This window comes from Pseudonaja textilis, chromosome 3 (genome assembly GCF_049901715.1).
Source record: "Pseudonaja textilis isolate UNSWEBS1 chromosome 3, rPseTex1.2, whole genome shotgun sequence".
NCBI classification, from domain to species: Eukaryota; Metazoa; Chordata; class Lepidosauria; order Squamata; family Elapidae; genus Pseudonaja; species Pseudonaja textilis.
Genome location: NC_141992.1, coordinates 43844078 through 43861634, shown reverse-complemented (window position 1 = coordinate 43861634; position 17557 = coordinate 43844078). Strand labels below are relative to the sequence as shown.

The 17557-nt window shown below is 36.2% G+C and overlaps 1 protein-coding gene across 1 annotated transcript in view; it reads right to left on the bottom strand.

Moving 5' to 3' along the window:
* The window catches only part of SLC26A9 (solute carrier family 26 member 9), a 39792-nt gene that overhangs the window by 2865 nt on the left and 19370 nt on the right, over window positions 1–17557 (bottom strand). Inside the window, exons 11-19 of the mRNA XM_026715635.2 lie at window positions 15078–15173; window positions 12743–12849; window positions 7748–7817; window positions 5112–5204; window positions 4220–4339; window positions 3736–4050; window positions 2660–2714; window positions 1412–1557; window positions 95–172 (exon numbers count right to left, since the gene is read on the bottom strand). Of these exons, the coding sequence (XP_026571420.1) occupies window positions 95–172; window positions 1412–1557; window positions 2660–2714; window positions 3736–4050; window positions 4220–4339; window positions 5112–5204; window positions 7748–7817; window positions 12743–12849; window positions 15078–15173 (1080 nt within the window). The remainder of the gene's footprint in view (window positions 1–94; window positions 173–1411; window positions 1558–2659; window positions 2715–3735; window positions 4051–4219; window positions 4340–5111; window positions 5205–7747; window positions 7818–12742; window positions 12850–15077; window positions 15174–17557) is intronic.

Genomic DNA, 17557 nt, shown 5'->3' with positions numbered 1-17557 from the left:
GAAGTGACTAGAGCATGAGAGATAATAGACAGTACATCTGGCAGAGGAATGAGTCAGATTCTTCATTTAATATCATTCTGTTCTTTTAACTGACCTCTTCCAAATTTTGGAATTCAGCACTGCTATCTTCCAGAGATTCATCTGAGACAGAGACTTCAATTTGATTTGACCTCTGAGTAGGGAGAAATGACTTGTTATTGTTTACATATGATAATAAAGCTTCAGAGTCTGTTTTTTTAGTCAAATATCAGCATAGGATTCTAGAGGATTCATTTCATGTAACATACATTTCAATAAGTCCATAAATCAATACACAAATATGTAAGATGATTAACCGAAGTTACAGCATAGTATAAATTTTTATGGGTTTTTTTCAGGAGCCACTGATAATGTTTCAGCCTTGTAAGACATACATTTAGCAAATTACAAACTGTAATTATGATACATGAATCATAGCTCTGAGTTGTAATAAATATACTTGGTGTGAATCAGCATTTCATACTTTAACAATAGCATTCAAATAATGTTTTATGGTGGTATGAAATTTTAATCAACTGTCATTATCTTTGTGCTTCAAATATCAGTAAAATTTTCTGGATTGTATAACAGTTGACAGGAGTTACTTTTAAATACTTAAGGAATAGAGTTGGAAAAATATAAATGGAATTCATAGCTGGCAATCATCTTCTATGAATGTACTCAAACCAAATTATTAGACATCCCATGAAAGACAAATCCTAGAATACAAGTCCTATGTTTTTCAAAGTTTGGGGTAACATTATTATTTCTCTATTTCTCTTAATAATCTATTAAAGAAGAAACAGAGAGTGGAAATCATTCTCTGTTTAAAAAAGTGAATGTATACAACTGGATTTAACTGCAAATATTTGTATATACCATTTAGAATTTTTTTCATATATATTATATAGACTGAGTTTCATAAATGATTATTATTCTAGTCCAAAAATTCTGTTCTGTTTCCCAAATGTCTACACCTTTTTTTTCTTCTTCTAGAATTTTGACTGCTAAAGTCAGCTCGGCCATGGCAACCAAATTACCAGCTACAGTTTTGGTGGTCATGAGAAAAGGTGAAAGAGCATATATTACATCGTTACAGTTTTTTGAAATGATATGTATCCATAAATATTTTTTAAAAAAATTAAGATCAGGGTATAAAATAAAGTAGCAAATATAAATAAATAAGTGAATTGTATGGTATTCAGCTTAGTTCAGGTATTTGTTCGGGTACAATACATAAGCCTGATGATGGCAGATGAGATTCTGCCGAAACGTTGCTACAACTTTAAAAGCACAACTGTAATGACGTGGGAAAATACCCTAACAAAGCTCAACACCATATATATAGATACCTGTGAAACCTTAAGAAAACAAATAAATTAATTATTTATACCTGTTCTAGGATAGAAGGACAAGTAGTTCTGCTGCTGTTCATTGCTGCAAACAAAACAGCATCATGGATAGTCACAAAGAGGTGACAAGGCTCAAGACCTCCTTCTTCAAAGACTCCACCAATACGAATATCATCATACACTTGAGCTAATGAAAAAGACAAACGTAAAATTACTGATTGCAGATCATTTCTTTTTGACTATAATTGTTGTGGGAGAGGGATTTTCAAAACCTTTAAAGCAAATTAAGTAAACTCTATTGTTGTGTCAATTTGAAGCCAAATAGATTGAACAGGAAGACTGAAAGAACTACACTGCCCCTACCTGGATAATGAGTTTATTCAGCAATATACTCAGAGTTGATTTTACATAGCAGAAAATTTTTCAGGGAACAGGAAAAACCTGTACCACTTAGGGCTGGCTAGACAACCTTCCTACTTTAAAAGAAGATAAATTTTATCTGTGGCATGACAGTCAACCAGTTGAGCGCTTTGGAAAATTTAAAATTGTTCATCTCCATATATGTTACTTTTGAAAGCCTTGTATGTAAACTGCCTTTTGGTCTGATCATTCACCCATGGTTGAGTTTAAACTTTGAAGCTATGTTACATTTTAAAAATAACCTATACAACTCACATGTTTCTGCATGCATATTACTAGAAGGCTATCTCAAGTAGATTGATTTCATTTCTGCTCTTTTCAGGAGCAAGTATTACTGTAAACTTTTTCCTTGTCCTAGATCAGTAAAAGTCTGTTTAAAGTGTTTTTGTCTTAAAAAAGAAGTCTTTGAGTCAATGTAATTTTATCAGTTTTGTATTTGTTTTTAAATTCTAAAAAAATCCAGAAGATAGCAAAATTAAACTATCGCTTAAACTGTGATTTTCCAGTCCCTGGGCTATACATTGCATGTGTAAACCTACACGTGACATGATATAGTAAGTGAACATTCAACTTTTGATGTTTGCCACCAGAAAATATACCTCTTGTTAAATGGAAGTCAAATGAAGTTAGGTATATGGGTTTGTCCTTTTACCAAGCAGCTTATTCTATCAGCTATGTCATTAAAGTTCTTAAAATATTAAATATGCATATTTCCCTTATTCCCAACCTCTTTCAATGGTTTTATTTACCTTTCTATATTAAACTCTGAAAGCATGGATTCTTTATTAATCTGAAAACCACCCTGGGCATTTTTCATCTCAAAAAGTATCGCATTTTAAATAACTAAGTAATAAAAATAAAATTCTTACCAGATATATTTGCAAGAAAGACCTTAATACCAATCCTTTGATAGTTGTTACATAGCTGCACAAGAAAACAAAATGAGAGAGTGGTAATGGATTGATTTTGCATAGTTATGGCCTTAGCATGTACAAATATTCATTTAATGTGCAGGTGTTAGACATAATATATTAAGTTCATTTTTTTTCTAAAAAAACCAAAGACAACACAGCACTGAATTTTCCAAAGTGCCCGGTTAGTAATGATGCAGTATATAGTCTAAAACCAAATAATTAGAATGGGAATGGAAATCATAAGGCTCACTTTTATTTATAAGGTATATCTTTGAAAATGAAAATAACATTGTACTTGGCATATAGAATTGAAGCCACAATCTGCACCTCCTTATTCTGGGGCTTGCTATATACTTAGTCAGAAAGTTAAAATAACAGTGTAAAAACTCATATTTTATCTACTGACAGTGCAGCATTTATTTATTTTGTTTGATCAACAGAGTGTTGATAGTTTCTTTGGTTTCATAAATAATCTCTTGGCTTCTCCCATGTGTTCTCCAGAAACAACCTTCAACCACAACAATACAAGAGCACACAACAGATACGAACTCACTGTAAACCACTCTAAACTTGATTGCAGAAAGCACAACTTCAGCAACAGAGTGGTCAATGCCTGGAATGCACTAACTGACTCTTTTGTTACATCCTCGAACCCCCACTCCTTTAACCTCAAACTATCCACTATTGACCTCACCCCATTCCTAAGAGGTCTGTAAGGGGCGTGCATAAGTGCACAGTCGTGCCTACCATCCCTGTCCTATTGTCCCCATTTATCGTACCTATTTCCTGTATTCTTACTCATGTTTATACTTATACCTATCATCTTGTAAGTGATTGACAAATCAAATAAATAAATAAATAAAATAATTAAAAATAAACCTCTCATTCTGACTATACTGAGTTGTCAACATTTCTGATTTCCATCCAGGAGTACAATGCTACTTGTATCAAACTTTAGTCCTGATTAAGTTTAACCCTATTTAAACAGAAACCTGTCATTGAACAAAACAGGTTCCGAAAGAACAACATACCTTTCCCAAAGCTTTCGTACCCATCAGATCCACAAAGCAAACTCCACTCATGTCAAGAATAATGGTGTGAAAGTTAACAAAAGGAGGTGCTATGTTCATAGGATCAATGCCGGAGGCTGGAATAATGCTGCAGTTGCTGTTCCTATGATCAGCTGTGTTTCTCTGTTCACATGAGGTATTTGGACTTAAAGAGTTTACAGCTGGATTGAAGACAATATAGGAGATGCTGTTGCCATTGGCAGCTGTCTGGTTGTTGTTGGTATCTGTTGGAGAAGTGCTTTCAAAATCCTTATGGAGTTCTTGCAGAGACACAGTCTGTAACAAAGAAAAGTAGTTATTTTACAAATCTGGGCCAGGTGTTCATAATATTTTATGTGTGATAAATATATTCTTTTTTCTTCTTCTTTCTAGGATGAAAGAAAATACCATTTTTTTGCCTAGCTGTAGGAAACCTCACTTATAACCTAGATAATTGCTTGGTTACCTTGTCTTTTCTGAAAATAGATTTGAATTTGCTTGTTTTCTGTACTGCTGCTGTCACCTTTTCTTGATTTTTCACAAACTTTTTTCTGGCCAAGTAGACTTTGATGGGATCCACACCAGTCTGTTTAGGGGAAAAAAATGTATTTAGCTGCATCATCTTCCTACTTGGACTTTGGGGATATTTGAATGTTGAAGAAGTACTATTTTTTATGCTAAGACATAAAAAATAAAGCAGAGGACCTCTACTTAATTAATTGGGTTTTCTTGTTAGTATCCAATAATATAATTTATATTAACACATCCCTGATTAGTTTTTAAACCCATATATTGAGACTATAAAATATCATATGAAATAAAATTAAATTTATTGTTAGATAACAAACCATTCCAACATCTCTCTGGGAAACACTGAGGAAAGTTAAGACATAATTTTGCAGTATAAATGTTTCTCCATAGGCTGCTTTTCCATTGCAATAAACTTCAGCAAACACACATATTTAAGGAGTTTAATGTCATCATTCAGTAAAAATATTTTTAGGGTGGACTATGAATAAAAGCACCCCTTCTCCTAAAATTAAGCACTAATAAAATACTAAAATCAAAACTTGAAGCAATGTATAAACAAGCACATTGTAGTAATAAAAAAATTAAGGAGAAATAACAATATATTCACTTCTTATTAAAAAGATATCAGAAGAAGTATCAATCTTGTCTCCCTGGAAAATAACTCTGCAAGGAGCCCTCTCATTCGACAAGGCCAAAAGAAATTTAAAGAACTATGTGTGTACATGTGTGCGTGTGTACATGCATGTGCATGTGTGTGCATATGCATAAATGATTCAGTCTTTTGTTTCTAATTTGGATATGTTTCATTTGAAGTTGAAGTTTCTTACCTTTGCGATAACTTTCTCCCTGAATATTTCTGAATTAGCAAAATATAATGGGGAGCAGTAGGTGACAATTTTAATCCCTTCTATTTCTTGAACCTACAAAACAAGAGTGACAAATTTCAGTAAGAGAATATTTCCTGGGACCAGCAAAATGAGAAGGAAGAAAAAAATAGGGAGAAGTTAAATTATACTTTGTCTTTTTAAAATAATAATAATAATAATAATATCAACAATGAAAATAGTTGTTGCTTTTCACAGGTGAATTAGTGCAGCAAAATAAGGGCTATATATTTAATGCTGTATATAGTACAGATATATAACCTCTGTAGATCAAATAAAATAAAATACAAGCTGAATAGTCAAGACCTTGTTGATGATCCAAACTCTGTCAAGGACCTTGGAATTCTCATCTCAAATGATCTAAGTGCTAGAGCCCACTGTAACTACATAGCCAAAAACGCATTAAGAGTTGTTAACCTAATCCTACGTAGCTTTTTCTCTGGTAAAATCACACTACCAACTAGAGCATACAAAACATTTGACCAATACTCGAATACAGCTCATCAGTCTGGAACCCACATTACGTATATGATATTAACACAGGTTGGGAAAGTCCAGAAATATTTCACACGAAGAGTTCTCCACTCCTCTACTCGTTTTAGAATACCTTATGCCACTAGACTTGAAATTCTAGACCTAGAAAACCTAGAACTACACCGTCTTGGATCCGATCTAAGTATAGTATATAAAATCATACATTGCAATGTCCTACCTATCAATGAATACTTCAGCTTCAACCATAACAATAAAAGAGCACACAATAGATACAAATTCAAGGTTAACCGCACCAAACTTGATGGCAGGAAATATGACTTCAGCAACAGAGTGATCAATGTCTGGAACAGTCTACCTGACTCTGTGGTTTCTTCTCCAAACCCCCAAAACTTTAACCTTTGACTTTCTACTATTGACCTCACCCCTTTCCTAAGAGGTCTGTAGGGAGCGTGCATAAGCGCACCAACGTTCCTACCGTCCCTGTCCTATTGTTTCTTTTATTTTTCTTATATGTATCCATTTCATGTATTCATAACTATGTTTATTCTTATACCTATTATCTTGTAAGCAATTGACAAATCAAATTAAAAAAAATAAAAAAATAAAAAATTAATGCTGCAATTTCTGGAGTACTACGAAGTCCTTTTAGGATTCTAGTAAATTGTGACATGGAATGAAACTTAGGTTTCTTCAAAGTAGTGGCTGCACTTTATTTTTTAATGTGATGAAAAGTTGTTTAAGGCATGAAAAATAATATCAATTGTATTATAAAATTTGATTTAATTTTAATTTTAAATATGGTAATTTTCTTCCCCTTTTCGATTCAATGGCAATGAAAGTAAGGGGTGAACAAAAGAGCAGAAGGGTTTTCTAGTTCTGCTTGCTTTCTTCCCTTTGCAAAAGGGATAAATAAAATAAGGAGGAAAACCAATTCCATTATAAAACTATTTCCAAAACCTGATATTTTCCCATCGCAAAATGGCACTAAAATTTTTGGTGGTGGTAGGCAACAGTGCTTTGGGTGAAAGAAAAAGAAGTTGGGGTGGACTTTTGGTATTAAATTATCTGATTGCATTTAAACCAGGACTGGGATTCTACTGGCTTGGCTCGATTCTATAGAACTGGTTGTTATGATTCTGCACAGTTCAGAGAACTGACAAATCGTGCCCCTGGCTGGCCCCTACCCTCTCCTCCTGCCCTCCCAGTCAGTCCCTATCGCGCATGCCTGACATCGTGCTGACTACATTCTCCCCTGCCCAGTCACTCCTTAAGGTATTTGTTTTCCCCTCCTGACAATCAGCTGTTCTGATGATCAGCTGTGCCGAGATCCCCCTCACTGTTTTACTGTGTTGCCCAGGAGGCTTCCCTGAGGCCCAGGAGACAAAAAGGGGCATTGTGGGGTTTGTGTGTGTGCTCCGCTTTTTGCCTTCTTGGGCCCAGGGAAGCCTGGGACCAAAAATGCCCCCCTCCCCACCTCCAGAGGCTTCCCTGAGGCCCAGGAGGCAAAAAAATGAGGTGGGGCGGGGTTGCTGCAAAAAAGAAAGAAAGAAAGAAGAAAGAAAGAGAAGCCATGTTCACCCAGTCACATGGCCATGCCCACCTAGCCCACCTAGCCAAGCCACAGAACTGGTTGTTAAAAAATTTGAATCCCACCCCTGATTTAAACCATTTGCTTCCAAATGTGATATGGTTTCATGAAGCCTAATATCAGATAATAAATGTTAGAAGTATGGGTCCTCCAAATAGTGTGGTTATACAGAAAGCTCCTTGATTTTTTTTAGTAATCTCAAACTATAGTATTCACATGAGGAACAGAATAAATCTAAGGATAAAAGAATGGCTTTTTCAATATTTTTGAAATAAGAGCCAGTAGCAATAGTATTGATTTCCAGGTCATAAAGCCGTGATATTGTTTGAGCATTTTGCCTCTCAGTTTCTAAACTATGACTTCATTGGAATAGGTTGCACATCATATCCAAACAAACAAAAATGTTTTATAGTTTAGCATTATGTAGAAATCATAATCATCCAACAAAGTCAAATCACTTCAATATGGTATGAGGTTCTTTTGTTGTTTCCATTACCTTGCTGTAGACTTTGGGGTTCTTGTAGATATCAGTAGAAGCTACAGGGCCAAGGACAGAACCATTGCGACTGGGGGAAAAAACAATGGAACATGAATGTTAAATTACAGGTAGCTAACAGATGCAGTTTACAAGAAATATACAACAGTAAATGCAAGAGGATGATGACTTTTTTAAACCTGCTAATTATCAAACTATCATTGGTCTTGTAGGAGTTTGGATCCAGTGTTATCTCCTGTAGAGTACAGGAGAAAAGAAAGCTTAAAAAGGACTGTGTCTAGATCTGATAAAAGAGCCTTCAGGAATGGGTGGCATAAAAGTAAGTAAGCAAGCACATAAATAAATATTTGCAAGGAATTAGCTCTCATACATAAAATACTAGGGGAAATCCACACAAATTAACTGGAATTATTTGAATTCATTTTTTCCTAGCCTGAATGATTAATTTTGATGCTGGGAGAAGTTTCCTTAGTGAAAGAGATGAACGGTAGGTATAGAAGCAGTGTACTACTAATCATATTCAATTATTCTTCCTTTCTCTTTGTCAGAGATTATTACCAGGTATTGGGAAGATGACAGAAGTGATGGGAAAGCTAAGTCCTTCAGAGTGGAAGACAATATTTGCACTCAGTAGGAGTGGAGGAATGAGATGGAGCAATCAAGACCATCTTGCCTGCTTAAACTTAAACAAAAGCCTAGCTGATCTCCCAAAAACATCGGATATATTCCCTTGTCTATGTCCATCATGTTTACCTAAGCTAAACAAACCTATACCTTGCCTGACAGAGTTGAAAGCATTCACTCAATAGAAGAACGCTTACTAACACGTCTTGAAACGTCTTGAAACAACTATACAAGCAAGCCTAATCTCTCTTGGAAAAATAATACAGCACAGATAAGCCAATACCTATCAGCTAAAACTCAACTCCCAACTCAAAAACCACTACCACAACTACTACCTCAACTACAATCACAACTACAATCAAAAATAACCACCAAACCACAGCCACAAACAATCACTATCCCATCAAATAATTCCACAAATGATATCCCCTTACCCATCAGAGACATCATGGAACGTGATCAGAAACATCCAAATGCCATTTTATTTGGTCTTGAAGACACCAATGAATCAGATGATATCACCAAAGATCACAATATCATAAGCAATTTAAATACAACAAACACCTCTCCTGAAGATATCATTGAAATAACCAGAGATGGCCCTGAGTTCAAATACAATGACGGCTCAGTGGCCCCAAGATTTTATAGAATTGTTTGCAAAAATGAGGCCAGCAAACGTATATTCATCCATACAATAAGCACCATTGCAAAAACCAATCCCAACAATAACAAACTTCACTCAAGACCAGACTTATCCATACTGCAAAGAATCCGCTCCTGTGAACTCCACACAGAACTCAAAAAATGTCTAGACAATGGAGAGAATGAGCTGTACATTGACTACTGTGCTGATTGTATCAAAAGTAAGTCACACAACACACAACTCCACATCCAACCCTACCTCATCCAACCCACCATCACTCAAAACTAGGCATGCACGCCCCTAACTACCTCAATTCCAACTACAACTGGCCTTAAATGCAAACTACACAATGCAAGAAGCCTTGTAAATAAAATACCTGAATTTCTCCTCTTACTAAATACGGCTAAATTCGATATCATATTTGTCTGTGAAACATGGCTGAACGCATCTCTCCCTGACTCCATTACCACAGTAAGAGACTATCATGTTTACCAATCAGATCGCGAAATCCATAGAGGAGATGGTGTTGCTATTTTTTATAAAAAGTCCCTACATCTAAAAAACATCCAGATTACTCAGGAGCTTGCTCTTCCTGAGACCATCATCTGTGAACTGTCCTTAAATATCACATTTCGATTCTTATTATGTTACAGACCCCCTGATTATGATATCGAACATGCAAACAAGTTAAATTCACTACTAACATGGGCAACATCCTGCCTGCATAACTGGATAGAAGCATTCCTGTCAAACAGACAACAAATGATCAAAACTGGGAGTGTCCTATCAAATTCTGTACCTGTCAATAGTGGTGTCCCCCAAGGCAGTGTTCTAGGACCAACTCTTTTCATACTCTACATAAATGAACTCTGTGATCATATTAAGAGCAACTGTGTTCTCTTCAATGATGATGTAAAGCTATTCAACACCACTGACAATACTGCTACCCTTCAAAAAGACCTCGACTATGTATCAGAATGGTCAAACAAATGGCAACTTCAAATCTCAACAAATAAATATTCTGTCTTACATATTGGCAAAAAAAATCAGAATATAAAATACAAACTGAATAGTCAAGACCTTCTTGATGATCCAAACTCTGTTAAGGACCTTGGAGTACTTATCTCTAATGATCTAAGTACTAGAGCCCACTGTAGCTACATAGCCAAAAAGGCATTAAGAGTTGTTATCCTAATCCTACGTAGCTTTTTCTCTGGTAATATCACACTACTAACTAGAGCATACAAAACATTTGCTAGACCAATACTTGAATACAGCTCATCAGACTGGAACCCGCATTACATATCTGATATTAATACAGTTGAGAAAGTCCAGAAATATTTCACATGAAGAGTTCTCCACTCCTCTGCTCGTTGCAGAATACCTTATGCCACCAGACTTGAAATTCTAGACCTAGACAACCCAGAACTACACTGCCTTCAGTCTGATCTAAGTATAGTATATAATCACTTGACAAAATAAACAAACAAATAAATAAATAAATAAAAAATAAATAAATAAACAAATACAAATAAACAAACAAACAAATAAATAAATAAATGGATGGCAAACCAGTCGCAATGCAAAGAACTGGAGAGATAACCAGGCAAGAACTTTCATCTGATGCAGAGGCGCATGGAACAAAAGACCTTATTTCTAGGTCTTGTGGAGCAGCAGGAGGTAGCTGTGACACAATGATGAGGGGTGACTTCCAGAGTAATCACAGGGAATTTGGCAATGGAAGACATCTCTTCAAAATGCATCTGCTGCATTTCTTGGAAATTCTCTAAATGAAGGACAGTGGTTTTACAATATGCAAGTGTGACTGTATCTGCAGTTCAATCCTTCTCCCTCTGGGTAATGAACTGAGTGGCCTAGAATTTTGGATGTTACGAACCGGCACATCCAAAGACTACTGCATTGGGAATAGCAGAACTGGATTTTCAGAGAAAAGAAAACACCAATGGTTTTTAGAGAGTTTGATAAAAAAAAAAGGGTGAGGATTGGAGCCACAGTATGACTGAAGCTCCTTCCATTTATTTTATATGCACTTGCAATGCAAATGAAAAGCAGGTTGAACTTCAGTCACACTATTGTGGCCACCTCCTTGATTATTTCGCCCAATAACCTGTGAATTCCTCTGGAAGAAGTGGAAAATATGTGTGAATCAATCTGTTGTCTGAAGCATGCATTAAAAAAATCCACTTTGTTTTCCTCTAGGTGAACCCATGATAACGTTTTATAGATATATTTCAGAATACTAAAATGCACTGAAATTAAGAATTGAAAATGAACTAGTTATTGTAGAAATAGAAAGGGATGAAATTTCATGGAAGTAGATTATTTATTACATGTGGAACTGGACATTTATTATAATACTCCTGCATGCAGGGCAGGGGTGGGATTCTACTGGTTTTGTCCGGCTTTGTAGAACCGGTAGCTCTGAAGAGCAGCAGACATAGAAAAGGTTCTATGTCTGCTGCTGTTTTGGCCCATCCGCCAGTCAGGGCTCTTACCCACGCACAGCTGAGGTGGAAAAAGCAGGAAAAAAGTGCCTTTTCAACTCTGCACACCCGTGCTCAGCGCTGCTCAGCTGTCCAGGCTGCAAGCTGACAACGATTTACATGTGCACACAGTGTGCGTCAGATGCGCATGCGCGCAAAGCGCAAATGCGCATGCAAAATGTAAATCACCGAATCGGTAGTTACACCAGTCAGATCCCATCCCTGATGCAGTTGTAACCACAAAGATACAGCGTACTTAATCACAAGTAAATACTAAATATCACCAGGTGAGGGCAGACTAATGATAATTATCTTCCTAATCAATGTTTTTCAAACCTGGCAATTTTGATGATGTGCGGATTTCATCTCCCAGAATTCCCCAATCATTATGCCTAATACAGACAGGGAAGCCAGGATCAGCACTGCTAGCGTCGCATGTACACTGTTCACTGTTGTAAATTCCTACTGTAGAAAAGTTTCTCTTATTGGTTTGTTTATCTACTAGGTGGTAAAATGTGTGTGTGTGTGTGTGTGTGTGTGTGTGTATATATATATATATATATATATATATATATATATATATATATATATATATATATATATAAATAATTTCTGTGCTGTTAGAAACCAGCATTCTTTGCTTTCTAAGAATTATTTCCCTAGGAAGAAAAACCAATGGACAAGTACAGATTCATCCAATATTTGCTTTTGTCATCTTTTCCTACTCTTTTTTCTCCTTTTGTATCATGTCCATTAGAGAATGGATAGGAATTATTCCATCTTTTCATAATCTGTCCAGCCCCTAAAACACTTCAAATGCTTCCTCAATGTTTATTTACCAGAATAGCAAATAATGTAAATAATACAGTGCATAAGCACATGCAGATGCTCCATAGACCAATCATGATTTTCCTGGGGTTCATAGAGAAGCCAGTATAGTACCCAATACTGGCTTTGACAAGTGAAGTCATAATGTGGAAAGATTAGCTTAGGCCAATAAACCCTTTACTTCTTACATTGAGCCCTTGATAAGCAATAAAAGGAAATTATACATGGCAGAAGTACTTTCCTATTCCATCCTTGGAATATGTTCACAGGAAAGATAGATTAGCAGTTTGTTAACAGTGGGTAGTTCTTTCATGTTCCACATCATGCCATTCTGATTTTCATTGACATTTTGACATAAATTATGGAAAATGTCTCTACTGATGTGTTAATACTCACAACTGGGTGTGGAAAACTACCACTAGGATGGAAAAACCCACTCCCACAGCGAGTCCGAAAGGCAAGCCTAGGAAGAATGCTGATAGGAAGCTCACCACCCAAACCATCTGTGGAAAGATAGAAAAACAGCAGGTTACTTCCTTGCACTGAGCCCAAGCTTGTGGAGTGGATAAAGCAGAGCATGTATCTGAAATACAGCTGCATAGCTATGGCTTTATGGAGACTAGAGCTTGGAGTTACATTATTGCCTCTAGATAACTCAAGATCAGGTACTCTAGAGGGATCACTAATCTGCACCTGGAAACTCCTACAAATGCTGAAGTCACTATTCTGTTTTTTGTAAAGATCAAGATTGCAACCTTGCCCTGTATGAAAATATTTCAAGTGCAGGACAATTTCGGCCAAGTGTTCATAAACACCAAATCAAATTCTAAGCCCATATGCAACAACTATTCTTTTCACATATTTGCGCTGTAGCAATGAACACTAGCATCTCTCTGTATATCATTGTGGAATTATTTTTCCCTTTCCTGAAAAATGCTCAGGCAGCATCAGAAAGCACTGATGTAATCTTTTCCAATTTTCCATTATGCTAACCAAGCACAAGCATTGTAAGAGTTTCTATTCCCAAGAGGAATGGCTAGTAAAACTGTGTAACAGAAGAAATTTGTATCTGAATTTCCCTTCCCCCCGCTCTTTTCTCCCTAATTCTTTAAATAATAACAATGGCAGGTTAAACTCTTAATTTTTACTGAAACAGCAGCTCTTTAGTTACTGTTACTATTAGTTTTTATTACATAAGCTTCTTTTGGAATCTTTGCAGCAGAAAAGTTAAGCATCAGTGCTTTAAATCAGAGATAAGTAACTTTTTCCATTGGAGCCCTCTTTCCTATTTCTAAATTTGCTCTGACCACAAAGACTATGGGAGTATTATTCAAGTGGGGGAAACTTTGGTAACTTTGGGGAAGAATTGGGTGGTTAAGCTATAAAACAGGCCATGCAGACATTAGTCACATTTATTTTACACATTTGTTTGCTAATACCACAGAAATGTATACTGATCAAAGACAAGATTTGGTGGCATTTTCTGAACTGCAAAAATGGGCCAGGGGAGGTTGCAGGAACTTTGGCTAGTTTGCTTGCCTACCTTTGCTTTTACATAAAAGAGAATTTAGTGGGAGAGGAATTCCAAGAGTTACAGAGTCAGTGCCTCTGTGTTTGCAAACTGATGTGAGCCATTCTCGGCAATGCTAACTGACAAAGCATAAATTAATGAAATGCAAATCTCCTCTTTTTTTTACTGATGAAGCAATTTCTAATACACTTTTACCAAATATGGCCAAATTTTGTCAGATGTAATCTACTGTTGTACAATTTGCTCAAACAAAATATCCAACAGCAAACATTTAAGAGATTTGCTTTTTCAATGATAAAAGATTTGGAACGTTTTATACTTTTGTCAATGGAATTTATTTCAATCAGTGCCTAGTACTTTTATTGTTTTCTTTTTAAACCTTTTCCTTTGGTCAGTGGAAGGTCATCTATGTTCTAGTATAGCAACTCTCAAAGTTGCAAGGTGCCTAGCATGTGACATCAAATAAGTAAATATTTTAAAATGTTTCAGTTTTAATTTCTAATATAGTAAATATTAATAGATAAAGCCCCCCCCCACCCCACCCCGAAGCCAAATGATTGAGGGCTCTGTCCTCAATCATTTATAAAAATGTAGAGGCTGAAAATGTTTGAGAACAACTGTTCTAGTAAATCAGCCACCTGGTGGAAATTCAGGTAATTTGTTTCTAGTCTCATATTTTCTACTCTGACTAGCATCTGCTATCCATGTTCTCAACTAAAAATCTCCCCACATTTTTAGCTGTGGGGATGTTTAAATTCAACAAATACAATAGTAATTCAGGTGTGGGTATTACATATACTACAGTTTAGTCCAACTTACTTTTTGTAATATCAACTCAGATAACATCCATGCATAACTAGTTATAAAGTCACAAAAGAAAAAACCCTTTGAACAGTAACAAAAATCTGGTACCTGGCTAAATATGTACAACTTGTACAATATGCATTTTGTGATACACAGTGTCTTTTAAAATGAAAGACATGATTGAAATACTTCTCCATACTAGATTGTTTTAACAAAGCTTCTGAAAATTTTAATGGTAAGATTCCAAGAGGAAATTCTGATGTACAGAAATGCAAAAAATAAAAACCTTTCAGTATAAAAAATATTTTTCAAGTTTTTTGCTAATGTTTTATAAAATAGTGAGTTAACTTACACTGAAAGGTATATTCTGCTTTCTCTAAATATTCTGATACTCACACAATCCAACTTGCTTTTTTTCCAGAGGTAATATGGGTCAGTCAGTTGCTTGAGAGAATTCTTCAAATTTACAGCAATCAAAGCTCCCAGAACAGCCTATGATGGAGATTACATGATAAAATGAAAAATCTGCGTGAATATGTAGGCACCCCAGTATATTGCCTGTTTATTTTTAAACAGGATACATTTATAGAAGCAACCCACAAGAAGTAATGTAATTAGGCCTTTCAGGTATGGGCTGCAACAATCTGGTGACCACCAGATGGCAGAAAATATTTTTGTTATCTAGTGTAGGGATTGCCAAAGGGACCTAAGGGACCACCAAATTTTAATTTTAAATCCTCCCGACCAGAGACCCTGGGAAAATCCCCCCAAAAGTCTGCAGGAAAATTCCCCACCCCGTTTTCCTACTGATTGATCAATCTTTATTTGGGATCACATGATACTATCTCCAGCTCCATTCTCAAGGGTGGGTGGGGAGAGACTTTTGGCTTCATGCAAAGAAATCAGCAGAAGCAACAGAAGTCTTTCTTTCTTTTCCCCAAACTCTGCCAGAAATGAATCTTTGCTGTCGCAGCCTCTTGGACTAGGATTCCTTGCAGGGCCCCAAAGACTCATTTCTGGTGGAGTTTGGGGGAGAGCAAAAAAGACTTTTGCTGCTTTTCTTGTGTGCAGCCAAAAGCAGAAGAAGAAAGAAGCGGAAAGAAGCAGCCCGGTGGGCAGACCAAGCACATGGGGCGAGTGGGGCAAGTTTCCCCACTCTGCCCTTTCCCCCCTCCACTCACAACCTCGTGTTCTTTGCAATACAAGTGACGCACAACTTGTGTTCCTGTGCAGCCTGTATTAATTGCTTTGGGGGTGACATTTCTCTGTGAACCACCAAATTTTATCACAGACCACCAGTGGTCCCTGGCCACTGGTTGATGACCACTGGTCTAGTGGATAGCCAAATGTTTTAAGTCCAGACCTGGCAGATCTAAATGTGTCTCCTTCCACAGTACTTGATCAAAGTCCTGTGTTATAATTATCACAGTCCAGAACAGTACTTCTGGACACAGATCACAGAATAAAGAAAAGTAGCTGCACAATCATACACAAATATTCTTGAAATTAAGTCTCAATAAATACAAGGCTTAATCCCAAGAAGTGTATGTAAAATTGCTGTCCTAATATGAGAGGCATCTAGTTTTTTTTAAAGCTTCTTCTCTAATTCATGTTAGTTTGTTATTTTCTGTTCCTCATTCCATTAAGCAAATTCTTTCTTGAAATAAATTACTAATTGCTTTCCTATGATTATATGCAAACCTACTCACAAAAGTTTCTGATATTTTCAGCCCCTGACCACTAGTCTTATTGATTTGGGATGATGAAAAAACAGTAACCCAAAACATTTGGGGTTGTGTGTGTTAAATAATAAGTGAACTTTTTTTAATTGATAGATATATTTAGCTCCCAAAACATATTAAAAAAACTACTATAGAAAGGAGGACAGAATTATGGTGCAAATAGTACGTGAGTGAGGAGGGAATATTTTGTAGTATTTCTACTAAATCTAGTTCACGGCTTTCATCACTGATTTTTTTTAAAGTTTCCTACTTTAAACTAGAGTGGCTCCTGAAATCTTCTTGCTCAGTCCTACTTGAAAGACAATTAAATTCTACCTAAAATCTAAAAGGCAACTTGTTTAAGAGTCAAACAACTTATGATGTTTTGCCATATAATTTGCCCTTAACTGCAAGGAAAGTTACAAGCTGTTGATCCCCCTTGATCTTAATTCCAGTTTACAATGCTTGAAAATCATATTTACTTATTTATTTATAATTATTTTACAATATTTCTGTGCCGCACAAACATGGGATTGAGTAGCTTATCAGTGTAAAGCAACCAGAAAACCAAGCAGGAGAATACAAATGTCCTATTCTAGAAGTGGAAAAGACAGCATACATTAAAGTTCCAATGTGTAGGAATGGGAAGATTCTGTTTGAAGCAGACAATCTCAAAGACCCAAGCCATGAGGGCCTTAATTCATAATAACTTGAATTGTATGGGAAATTATTAGTAACCAGTTTACTGACTGAAGGAAAAGTGTCTGTTGAATCATCTTTTAATTGTCACCACATGGGCCACCATCTTTTCTACCATTCTTTGAAATGACTTCAAAGGCAGCCCAAGTAGGCTTCCCTACAGTTGTCCAACCATAAGATATTAAGGCAGTGAGTCACATTAGCCAGAGCATGTAACTCTAAGAACAGCCACTTCTGGTGCCTCAACTAAAACCTGGTAGCATATTCTCCTGGTAGCATCTCCTATCTTCTATTTGAGCAGGAGCCATAAATCTAAGACATAGCTCTTCAAACTTGACAGCTTTAAGACTTGCGGACTTAACCTCCCAGAATTCCTCCTCCAATCATGTTAGCTCAGGATTCTGGGAGTTGAAGTCCACAAGTCTTAAACTTGCCAAGTTTGAAGACCCTTGATCT